The 13,170-nt window shown below is 34.4% G+C and overlaps 1 protein-coding gene across 3 annotated transcripts; it reads left to right on the forward strand.

Moving 5' to 3' along the window:
- Window positions 1–1,138: 1,138 nt before the first annotated feature.
- LOC109216591 (RNA-binding protein NOB1) lies at window positions 1,139–9,718 on the forward strand. Of its 3 annotated transcripts, none has more exons than XM_019380755.1 (7): window positions 1,139–1,554; window positions 2,446–3,565; window positions 3,834–4,002; window positions 4,428–4,544; window positions 4,674–4,814; window positions 6,946–7,066; window positions 9,409–9,718. In XM_019380755.1, the coding sequence occupies exons 1-7, from the start codon at window positions 1,182–1,184 to the stop codon at window positions 9,600–9,602; spliced, it is 2,235 nt and encodes a 744-aa protein (XP_019236300.1). In that variant the 5' UTR covers window positions 1,139–1,181; the 3' UTR covers window positions 9,603–9,718. The 3 variants fall into 3 exon arrangements, with proteins under 3 accessions (XP_019236300.1, XP_019236301.1, XP_019236302.1); XM_019380756.1 differs by having other exon boundaries at window positions 6,946–7,027; XM_019380757.1 differs by lacking the exons at window positions 6,946–7,066; window positions 9,409–9,718 and adding an exon at window positions 5,036–5,301 and having other exon boundaries at window positions 1,141–1,554.
- The last annotated feature ends 3,452 nt before the right edge of the window (window positions 9,719–13,170 follow it).

A 13,170-nucleotide genomic window follows, 5' to 3' on the forward strand; every position in this document is an offset into this window, starting at 1 on the left:
ATCGGAAGAGAACTTAGCATAAGGTTTCTTTTGTTTTTAATCCCCTTTGTTGGATTTGGTGACACGAAACCACGATCCTTGGGTTGTAGGTGGGAGGTGCTAACCAGCTGAGCGGCCCCTCTTGTCACTTAGCATAAAGTGTGTATTTGAGTCATCTATGAATTCATAATTGAGCGAAGTATTAACGGTATATAATAGTTTATTATATTCCGTTTATAAAGTCATGAATATATTGATCCTTTAGTAAAAATAGCACGGTCTAGCCAGTTTTCGGACTGGTCATTCAAAAATAGCCAGCGTTTACCAAGTCAATAAAAAATAGCCACTATTTTGCTGCAACAGAGACCGGTCCAGCATAATATACTGGAGTTCGGTGCACCTGCTCCAACACACAAAAAGTTCCAGCATAATATACTGGAGAATCGAGCACTTGTGTATGAACTTCCAGCATATTATACTGGACCGATATACTTTGCTAGAACTCCAGTATATTATGCTGGAGTTCTAGTGTACTTATGCTGGAACTCCAGCATACTTATCCTGGAACTCCAGTATAATGTGCTGGAGTTCAAGTATACTTATGCTGGAACTCCAGCATAATATACTGGCATATTTTTTCGGGTTTTGAATAGTGTTTTTGTTCAGATTTATCTTTACATGAAAAGTGGCTAGATTTCGATTACTTTTGAAACTTGCTATTTTTGAACGACCACTTATAAATTTGGCTATTTTTGAATTTCTCCCGATCCTTTAAGTTTGCTAAAAGTGAATAATTTTAGACTCTATCAATATTTAACAAACCATGTCGTAGATTTAACTGAAACTGTAACTGTAACAAACGATTTATTAATCAAAAAACATAGAAAAGTCTCGTCAAATATCAGAAACACCACCTCAAAAATATAACACACACTATGAACAAATTAATAACAGCAGAAAATGCAAAAGCTACATCTTCAAATGTGAGTTTCACCAAAATTCGCTAAATATTTTGATTGAGACTAAAAACCTCACTTTTGACAAATTTAAAGGACCAAAACTTCTTATGAATACATTTAAGAGACTGTTTTAGATTTACCCAAAACATATGGAACCGTTTTCGTCATTTTCTATTCCTGCTGTATGCTTCTCTCATAACAACCTTTTTTAGGGTTTTAGATTCCGTTCCCTTATTCTGAAGCATGAGCTCCACAACAATGGATACCCAGTCCCCTCCTCCTCCACCATGTTGGAGCAACATCCTAAAACAACCACCACCACCCCCGCAACCAAAAACTCCGTCCACCTTCACCGCCGCCGTACCTACGGCGGCAGCGGCAGCAGGTACTGGAGTTCTAGTCGGGAGCTGCAAGTCGACGAAGGGGATAGCGGTAGCAATAGTAGACGCAAACACAATAATTCAAGGCGGAGATAAGCTGAATCATTCAGCTGACCGGTTCGTATCGGTGCCTGAAGTGTTGAGCGAGATTCGTGATCCTAATTCACGTCACTCGCTTAATTTCCTTCCGTTCACTGTTGATACTATGGAACCTTCTCCTGATTCTCTTAAGAAAGGTTTAAAAGTTTGATTTTTTTAAATTTTTGTACGTATTTGTATATTTATGCGCTATGTTAAATGTGTAGTTTTGTTGATTTTATTAACCTTTTATTTATATTGCTTCGGTTTAGTTATATGAAATTAATCAGTTAGCATAATATCCATTTTTCCTCAATCCGAAGTTAGTTGAGGTCGGCATCGCAATGCTTGCTAACCATTTTGATATTGTGAAGATTCATCATTAATTTCTAGTTTTATTCTTGCTGTCAATTTATCTCAAAAATCTGCTCTTTTATTTGGGCCTGGGACTGGCAATATGAACAAGCTCACACTTAAAGTGAATTTTTGCAGGTGGGGGAGGGGGGTATAAGTAGAAGATACTATGTTTTGCTGATAGCTGAACAAACTTGATAGACAGTTGTGGATTGCTCGATTAAGTCATACACAGCTCTCGTGTGTGTGTGTGATTCTATTGATAAGTAAGGTCACTTTGTATTATTTTTAAACACCGACTTGTTGAAAGAAAAACTATGGTGAAAATATTTGAAGTATTTCTGGTTTTTATATATCTTTGTTGTTTCTTGTCAGTTTGTTTGCTTAATGGCCACTGGGTAAGTCTGATTCCAATTGCAGAGGTTAGATTCTAACTTTATCAGAAAAGTTGTTAAGGTAGCGTTTGATGGTAGCTGAGGCCCAAGAATGTTTATAGTCTAGTTAGAGATTGGTATATCAATATAGATAAGTGTGGGATTTATAGAATCTCTAGTTTTAGAGAAACCCAGAAGCGTATGTCAGTTTAGGGACATGTGTGAGTTTTAGAGAATGTCTAATTTTAGAGAACTATGCTCAGAGTGTTATTTTTAATCTTGGATATCTTATTGAATATGTTATGTTACCTGTCTTTCCAGTTATCAGCTTTGCAAGAGCTACTGGTGATTTGCAAACACTTTCCGATGTGGATCTCAAGCTCATTGCTTTAACTTACACTTTGGAGGCTCAATTTCATGGAACTCATCATCTCCGGGATTGCCCTCCTCCTATTCACATGGTTAATGTGAAAAGGTTGCCAGAGAAGGAGTTGCCTGGATGGGGCTCTAATGTCCCTAATCAAGAAGAGTGGGACGCAATAGAACATGCAATGGATGCTGGAGCAAACACCAACTCTAGAATTCTTCCCTTGAAAGATTTGAGCTTGAATGTTATTCCTCTTGATCAACAAAGTAGAGATGGTTCAACCTTGAATGGCGGTGATTCTCATTCTGAGGATCAGATGGATGCCGAAGGTGGCTTTGGGAAACCTAGAAAGTACCCGCCGCAGAAAAAAGAGGTAAAAATTGAAGGTAAGAAGATGGTTGCTGATGGAATTGATGCATCACAGGGACAATATGATGAGGATGGTGATGATTGGCGACCTGCTGTCAGCCGAAGTACTCATAGGAGATTTCTCAGACGAAAAGCTAGACGTGAAATGTCTGAGACATCATCTAAAATGGATGATATACAAGATTCAGCTGAAAATGCAGTAAATGAAAACCTTGACAACTGTCAATACGATGATATGGCTATGTCCCATATACCAGAAGAAAATCATGAGGCAAATGGAGAGGGCAATGCGATTACTGAAGTTAGAGACGGTGAAGAAAATCTGTCTACGATTTTGAGTCAAATGCGGCTTGAAGAAGATTCTGCAAAAGATCTTCAAGATGATGCAGATGTAAACATTCCTCTTGAGGGGTCTGAATCCAATGATGCTAAGCAAGACAGTAAAGAATCTGAAGAAGATGAAGGGGAGAATTTTGACTCTGCTGATGGAGGAGCGGAAGATGCAGAGATGGCCAGCCAGATGGATGAGAGCATTGAAACATCATTTGTAGATGATGACAGCAGTGAACAGAGTTGGATGTTAAAATCCTTGTCCGAGTCAAGCGTGGCTTGTGTGACAGGTGATTTTGCAATGCAAAATGTTATTCTTCAAATGGGCTTACGCCTTGTGGCACCTGGAGGAATGCAGATTCGTGAGCTGCACAGGTATGTACAAGCTGCTGTGATCCCCACCCCCCATCCCTCATCCCCCAAATAAGATAAAAGAAAAAAAAATGTATTTCAGCTTTGTACTACTCTGTAATATCCGTTGTCTATTCTTCATGTTGACGAGTTATCATGAACGCTGCAAGAGGACTATTGAAACGGTCCTTCTATTGAGCCAGTCAATACACTTCTCCTTTATGCTTGGAGTCCTCTAATATTTGGTTGTATAGGAATGTGATTTGCTTATAGTAGCATTTTCTATTTTCAGGTGGGTGCTGAAATGCCATGCCTGCTATAAAGTGACAACAGATGTTGGTAGGATTTTCTGTCCCAATTGTGGAAATGGGGGCACTTTACGCAAGGTAGCAGTGACTGTTGGCGAAAATGGTATCGTTCTTGCAGCGCGCCGACCACGTATATCCTTGCGAGGGACGAAGGTGGGAAATGAGACCTCATTTTCTAAGCATCTCCAATTTTAATACTTCTATAAATCACATCCTGGCACCTAATTAAAACAGTAACTTGAGTATATGCTTAGCTAAGCTCACATTTGTCACTTTTTTCTGTACATAGCTGCTTCTTTTTTTCATCGAATAACAACAGGCTGCATTCCAGAATCAAAGTTGAGTGGCTTGTGAAGAATAGCCATGAAGCTCTTTACTCTAAATAATAGTTGGTGATTTCGTGTGAGTTGCACACTGCACACACATGCAGGAACTGAAATGTGTTCAATGCTTACCTATCATATAGAAAAGTCTTAATAGACACTGAAGCCACTGCTTAGAATCCTCTGTTTTCAATCTTATACTTCACCTAAATGTCCTAGAATGTTAAAATTTTGCTGATGTTCTTTCAATTTCAGTTTTCCCTGCCTTTACCTCAAGGGGGTAGAGATGCTGTTACCAAGAACCCGATATTACGTGAGGATCAGCTTCCACAGAAGTTCCTATATCCTAAGACGAAAAAGAAGAACAAGCAGGTTCGTTTCAGCAAAATGTCTCTTCCCCTCTTTTTTTTCTTTTCTTTTTTCCTTTATTTCAATTGCTATGGTAAAAATCTTAGATTTACATTTTCAAGTTCTCTGAGAAGTTGAGTTTTTATTTTGTAGGGGGATGAGATATTTACTCCGGACACTCTTTTTCTCCACCATACTAGTAAGAAAGCTCCTCTGCAGCCTCCTGTTCGCAAAGCACTAGCTGTTTTCAGTGGAAAGAGGAATCCTAACGACAATCATTATTCTCGTGCTAAGGTTTGAATGTTTGATATAGCCGCTCTTATAAGTTTAAAATTTTGTATGAGCGAACTGGGTTTTCTATATTAGTCCATTAAATTATGGTTGAAAGCTGTGAAGATTAATGTGCACCAGATTTTTTTCCGCGTGTTTTATGGATAATCTCAGTAACATGAGATACGGTTTGATTACAAATGAAATTGAGTTTCTGTAGTTCTTGTTTCCTTTCTGGTATTCAGTCATCCTTATTGAAAGGCATAGCAAAATGAAAGTGCAAGTATCATCGGCCCTTCGATCAGATCGTCGCCGACTTTGCCTCCAGCTTCCCTCCCCCTCGCCAATTTTCTGCTTGCATCTCTCTGCTTTAATCCTTGACGTAAATCTCCCTCGCCAATAATCTTCAAACTATCTACATTGTGTGAAGACTCAATGTAGTTATTGTATATAAATTTTGTAGCTTTTTATCATAATTTTAGATGTTTACCTTCAAGTTCTATGTAATATTTGTATATAACTGTCAGTTGAATATAAATTATAAGTTCTACAATTTATCTACAAATTAACTACAAACTACAAGTAAACTACAATTTGCCTACAATTTATCTACAATCTGGAGACACTGTATATTAAAATATTTTTTTCCTGCACCAAATAAAGAACTTGTAGTCAAATTGTAGATATATGTAGTAAATTTTTAGATAATATCATAGAACTAAAATTCTAAGCATTTTCGAACTACACAAACCTGCATTCTCATCTACCACAATGGCATCAACTTCAAAATCTCTAAATTTGCCATAGTTATCCCAATTCCCATTCAATTTTAGCATTATTGGGATTTTTGACATGATTTCGTGTAGTTGAGAGAAAAAAGATGAAGAACAGATATAGGTTCGACAATTTGAGTACTGAGGACGATGAAGAATAATTTTGAATTCTACAATTTGTATTGCGTTGTTGAAGCTTCTGAAGCTCTGTGTTGTTTTTGAATTGTAGTGAAAGAGAGAATTACGCAGCAATTAGATCTCTTTCCGTTTCAAATTTCGAATTTAATGTGGAAAGAATCAAACGCAGATTTTGTGCCTTTTTTTTTCGCGCGTTTTAAATGGCAGAACCTGCCTAATTATGGATTGGTATATACATTGTAGTTAAAGTGTGGACTGGGCGGGTAATTAACAAATTATGCACATTTTTGGTAATAAGGTTTCATATATGGTATAGTTAGGAAAAAATCCCTTTACTTAACCAGTATTTTTTCTGATTTCTTACCTGGCGTCCGGTACCCGTATTGGGGTCCAACTAAATCCGAATTCGCGCTGGGAACAAAGGCAACTTCATATCCAGGGTTCGAACTCGAGACCTCTGGTTAAGGATGATAATTCCACCCCAACCTTTGTTGGTTACTTAACCAGCATTATTGTTACCAGTTTCTGGTGTATAAATAGTATCATTGTACCTACTTTCTAATTTATGTCACTCGATAGGTAGTTAGGTGCTTAATTTGTATCATAACATTTCTTTGCTGAGTTTTAGTTGGCTTTTCATGTCTACAAAGCGTGACAGGAGTGAATTATGTTGCTTTCATTAGTTAGAGAAGATTCTCAAATTAATATTAAGTCATGGAAAATGCCATACTTATTTGTTAGTTAATCAAGCCATGCATAAGAATTATCAATTTTTACACTATAAAAGCCTTAATCCATCTACTTCTTCCCCAAATCAACCCCTCTTCTTAACATTTCTTCCAAAACATGTCATATATGGTCAAGTTATAGGAGAATTGCACCATATAGAATAGAAAATCTTTCTCAATAACCTAGGCGACTTGCTAAATCGACCCTTTCTTGTTCCTCCCTACGTTCTATTCGAATCCTATCATCCTGACTAATCTGAATTCCTATCGTGTAGAACTATTAAAGGAGAAAACACTCCATATCAAGAGTTTTTTCATTTCCCGGGCTCGTACACAACTTGACCCTATTAATTCCAATATCAATATCAAAGATACTTCAAATGGGACAGGTCTTATAGAAATCATTCTTATTATAAGTTATTACTCTATTTGTTGTTTGTTTCCTTCTTTTCTTAGTTTACAAATTTTATTGCTTAATTCTGTACTACTAATGTAAAGATTGGAAATCTTATACAGCAAAAGTTGGTGGTAAAGATTATGACAATGAGCAACGAAAAAACTAAGCAGAAAGCTATGGAGGCTGTTGCTGATATTCATGGTATTCAAGAAAGCTTTCGAATAATCTTCGATGTGTTTGGTACGATGGAAGTCATTTTTCACAATAAATAAATAAATAAATAAATAAAGAAAATTCATCAGAAAAGTCATTTTCTAGTGTTTTGTTATCAGAAAAGGTTTTCTTGGAAAACATTTTCTATCAGAATGGGAAAATGGCGTCCCTCACTGCCAGAAGTCATTTTTCTTACGACTATCTTAACTTTTAATATCATATATATTATTTAATTCAGCTTTATTATTAATCTTCTATAATAGAAAAATTCATAAAAACACTCTCCGATTTGCTAATAGGATTAGTAATCTTTAATATATATATATATATATATATATATATATATATATATGTCTTCTTTTTCTTCAATTTTTCCATAGACCACGAACAAAGAAGACCCATAAACGTATCCTTAAGCTTTCTACAAGGGTTTCAAAAAATATCAACATCTCGGGTACAAAATCAAGAAGCGATAACATTATAACCATCATTATACCGCCTTTATTTTTCTTTGTAGTTTGAGTTTTGGAAGTTACTTAGTGTTAAGAAAATACCTACTTGCTGTATTTAAGCTTTAAAAAATCATGAAAGCTTGATAAATTTATTTCCTAATAGTTAGATCTCACGGGACAGTGATCGGAAGCTGTGAGTTCGATTAATTCCACTTGTGGTGGATTGTTTTGTAGTCCACTCGTGTTGGGCTCTTGTGCTGCTGATTTATGGAGTTTGGAATGATAAAGCATGTGGAGAAACACCACATGTGGTAGGGTAGTAGGCTGGTCGCTCGTCTCAGTAATTTCAGGTTAATTGATAACTTGTTGATTGGGTGTGTTATGGTATATTTGAGTTTTTTTTGTATTAAAGGTCTCGAGTTTTAGTTAGGTTGTTTTTGCGTTGTTGATTGTATTGTGTTGTTGTCTCGCCCATAGCGGGCTTGAGGAAGCTGTAAAATCAAGGGAAATGAAGCCCGTTTTGTTAAAGATTAAGTAACTTCCGTTATATAGATGAGAAAGTCATTTGTAGCTTGACAATAGCTTCACTGTCGTTGTTGTAGATTAAGGTGAAGTGAGCTGAGTTTAGCATTATTATTGGATAGATCTCTATAAGGTATGTTAAGGATATCTGTTCTTTCCTTTTGGCATGATCCATATGATACAACGAAACGAGCAAATACGCAACTTTCACAAATGACTATATTCTTAGATGTACTAGGGTTGCCTATGTTCTTGGTTCACCACATGTCCCATTATCATAGCGTTTGTTCATGGGTCTTAGAAAATACTTATGTTGATAAAGTTTATTTCGTGATATTAACCAAAGGCATATTGATCTTATGACATTCCGAAAGATCTTATTGACTTACTTCTTATGCATTGCACTCATTTATAAATGTACATTAACCCATGACCAAATGGCATTATATACGTGTATATTATATGTATATAGGGTATGCGGAATGGTTACGACATTATATATGCATCAAAACCTGATCAGTTGGTATACGTCGATGAAATCGTCTACTAAGGCCAAGATGAGATGATGGGATGCCCTTAGAGGCTTGATAATTTTGGACACATATACCCATGTATGATATGTAATTTATATGCAGATGCACGTTCTGACTTACAGGTTGAGTCCTTTACTCCATGTTTCATTCATGTCTTTTGTAAACTAATTTTTATGCCTTATATACTCGGTACATTATTCGTACTGATGCCCCTATTGCCTAAGGGCCTGGGTTTCATGCCCGGAGGTGCATATAGACAGGCCGACGGTCCGTCTTCATAGGATATTTGCTCAGCGAGAGTTGGTGTGCTCTATTTGATCTGGAGCTGCTATTGGATTTTGGTACGATATATTTGTATACATATATGGGTATGTCGGGATCCAGTCCCATTCTTCATACTGTTGTACACTCTATTAGAGGTCTGTGGACAATCGTGTATAGTTGGATAGCATGCAGCCTTGTCGGCTTGCCTTATCGAATTCCACACACACACATACGCGCGCGCGCGCACACATACACACACTCATATATATATATATATATATATATATATATATATATATATATATATATATATATATATCTTAGCATGTTTCCTCATATANTATTTTCCACTCATCAATCAACCACCGGAATATATTTTTCTGGGGACTTTCGTGAAAAACTCATCCGTGAAAAATGATGTTCGTTAAATTTTTGCTCACTAACCAAACATCGAAAAATATTTTCAATGAAAATTTCTTCTGTTATACCAAACACAATCTTTATATGTTGCAATTTTCCAATCAACTTTTTCCAATTTTATGTTTATTTTTACTCATATATATGGCTAGTTATAGTTTTTAAGTTTTAAATTTGATAGGAGTTGATTCGATAGCAGCTGATATAAAGGAGCAGAAGATGATCATTTTGGGTGAAATGGATAGTATAGCAGTAGCAAAAAAGCTGAAAAAAGTTGGGAAAATTGACATAATTTCAGTTGGTCCAGCTAAACAAGAGAAAAAGGAAGAGAAAAAGGAAGAGAAGAAGGATGAAAAGGCTGTGGATAAGAAATGATCAAATAGATGCAAATGATAATTACATTAATTATAGTATCAGTGCAATTTAATTTACTGTAGCAGGTTGTTTGTCTTATTTTCAAGCAATTAATTTCACTTATTATAATTTTTATTTGATACTGTAAAATAATTTTTATATTGTTTATTGTTACTTTAAATATGATGTTTGGTTTGATTATTATTTAATTTTATTGTATCATATCGTTAAATCCGTCGTTACGTACGTAACGGCGAAATGTGCCACTTTATGTAACGATAGATTTGGTGTGGTCGCATCGTTACCTTGTCTTTTCTCTCAATCTCACCTTTCATTATTATTAAGTAATTTTATTTTATCATTTACCCTACCTTTTTATATAGTAATTTTATCTCATATCATAATTTTTCTTTATAATATTGCAAGTTTATTCTTCATATTGACGGTGCGTGATATCATGAAACGATGACAAACGATACAATTTACCGAAACATTGTATTCATCAAACAATATAGTACTATATAATACATTATGAGACGATATGTAACAACCATTCAAACAAGCTGAATTATCATTGTTTAATTTGTAAATTAATTTGAGTTTGATATCAACTTCTTTACCAATACAGTCAATCCGAAATGGATTGGCCGTTAAATATTCCATAAGGGAGCTTAGCTTGATCTTGACTATTTTAAGTAGTACAATCAGACCGCATTCCTATATTATAGTCATTTATTATAAAAGTCGAGCCGGAATCGAATATTATATTATGTTATAATATATGTTCTCTATAACAATATTTTACTATAGCACTCAATTTTTTTTGGAACAAACGAAACTGTTATAGAGAAGTTTTACTGTATTCATTTCCATATAGCTTTTGGAATCACATCTAGCAACGGTTTGGATAACTCGGATCGCAAAAAATTCAACCATTTCACCTATTTTGAAAAATTCCTATTATTTTCGACCATGCATATTTATCTATTGTATATATAATTACTAGCTTTTTTTTTTCAAAAATATAATAATATTACCATCAGTTTTCAAAGGCGGCATTTACATGCACGAAAAAAAGGTATAGTCCTTTCTAATATATAGTAGTAGTTTAATATGGATTTTTATACCTAATCATGCTGAAAAAAATCAGAAATACACGTAAAAGTAGCCTTTCAAAGTCAAATTTGTTAAAAATAGCTCGTGTGCATAGATCAACTTGCATTAGACGGGTTGAACTTAGTTTTTTAATCAAAACTTATAATTATTTGTACTAATAAATCCGTTTTTTATGCACAAGAGTTAAATTTAAAATCCAATTATTAATACTTGATGTTGGTAAGTTCAAATTCCGGCTCCACGATCTGATCAATACATATTTAAATATGCTTATCCAACATTCAACTATAATAACATCCATAGTATAACCCCACAGGTGGGATTTGTGAAGGATAATGTGTACAAATACCTTATCCCTACCTTATGATACTAGAGATGTTGTTTTCGATAAACCCTCGACTCAAAGAAAGCAAAATCCCAGTAATATTGAAAGGAAATATGGTGGTGGAGAAGCCTTATAAAATTAACAACAACAACAACAACAACAATAACAACCTAGTATAATCCCACAAGTGGCACAAGTGGAGTCTGGGGAGGGTAGTGTGTATGCAGACCTTACCCTTACCCTAGAATAGAGATGCTGTTTCCGATAGACAGGGACGGATCCATAATGGTGGAAATGGTGTCATTCGACACTACTTCGCCCAAAAAAATATTAAATATTTATACTAATATTCTGTAAAAATGAAGCAATATATAATGATGACACCACTTATTCCAGGCAAGGAGTATTTCTTGGTCCATTGGTCAAGCTCATATTTGGGATTGTAAATGCCATAGGTTGAAGGCTGGACCTAGACATTCTATTTTTAACATATTTGAGCGAGCATTTTTGTTAATGGTATTTTTTGAAAATGGCATTAGATAATACTTATTTATTTATTTATTTATTTTTTTATGTAAATACGACACTGCTTACAAATTTTTTTGCATACGCCCTTGCCGATAGACCCTCGGCACAAGAAGATGAAGCCTTATAAAATTAAGAAACAATAATAACTAGGTACGTAATACGATAATCGAAGCAAAAGAAATAACAGCTAGTAATAAAAATTTAAAAATAAGAAAATACGAGAACCTTCTACCCTAATTTGCAATGCCCACCCTCCTATCATATATATATAACTAATTTTCATACAACCTCACTTTTACTTACCGATCACGGATCACTACTTTTAGTTCTTTCTAAAAATAAGTAGCCTAGTTGCATTTGTACCTAACCATTTTGAAAATCAGAAAAGACACGTAAAAGTGATCTATCAAAGTCAAATTCATTAAAACTAGTGCGTGTATGCATGGATCAATTTGCAATATATAAATATAAAGCTTATCCAACATGTAAAATTCTTATACATCTTGACTTATTATCCAATCACTTTATACGTATGTAGATGAATTTTTTCTATTAAGTTAAATTGGAAGATTTTTACTTTGTATTTGAATAACTGACCTAAGTTATGTGAGAATTGTTTATATTTGACATGTGCGTTTTTGTGGATCCAAAAATATTGAAGAACGTAAGATTTTTGGTTTACAAGTTAATCCACTTGTCAACATACGCAACTTGATACAACTTGTTTGTTGTGTAAGGAATAGCGTAAAATTCTCGTCAAATTCTGCAGATAAGCATTAGTACCAAAAATGTCCAATATTTAATTTGATGGTCTTATACTCTACATAATTATCTTATTTCCTTTTGTGGTGACATGTATCACAGGTGAAGCCAAGATTTTTATTAACACTCTGTTTGTATCATCGTTTCCCATCGTTTCATAATGTATTGTATTGTATTGTATCGTATCGTTTTATGAATACAATGTTTGAATAGATTGTATCGTTTGTGATTATTAAATAATATTTTGTTGTTTGGTTTGACTGTATCGTATTGTACTGTAACTGATAAACTTACTAAAATACCCTCAATTGTTTAAATATTAAATTTATCAAAAATTATGCATAAATAAAAAATAAAACAGAAGAAGACAAAACATAAGAAAGCAAAACAAAGGAGCGAGACAGAAGAAGACAAAATAAAGGAGCACAACTAATTAGATTTGAGTTACAAGCAAATTAGGAGAAAAAATAAAAACAGAAGGCAGCAAAACACCTTTAACATTGGTCTGGAAAAAAATAAAGTAGGTTATAAGTTGAAGATTTGGAGTTAAAATAGAAAAAAAGATAAAGGGTAAATTAGAATTGTGAAGTAATAAGTTAGGGCATAATTGGAAAAAAAAAATAGGAAACAATCCCACCATACCAAATTGGTTGTTTAAAAAATGGGACATTTCATTGTTCCGGAACAATGGATTTAACAATACAATACAACAAATTTTAATGAAACAATCAAAGCAAACATTGTTTTGAGGTAACAATACAATATGATACAACGAGGAACAACAATCCAAACAAGCTGTAAGGGAAGTCAAAATATAAAGAAATAAACTCACTAGAAGTGAAGAGATATCATTATATA

This window comes from Nicotiana attenuata, unplaced genomic scaffold (assembly GCF_001879085.1).
Source record: "Nicotiana attenuata strain UT unplaced genomic scaffold, NIATTr2, whole genome shotgun sequence".
Classification (NCBI taxonomy): Eukaryota; Viridiplantae; Streptophyta; class Magnoliopsida; order Solanales; family Solanaceae; genus Nicotiana; species Nicotiana attenuata.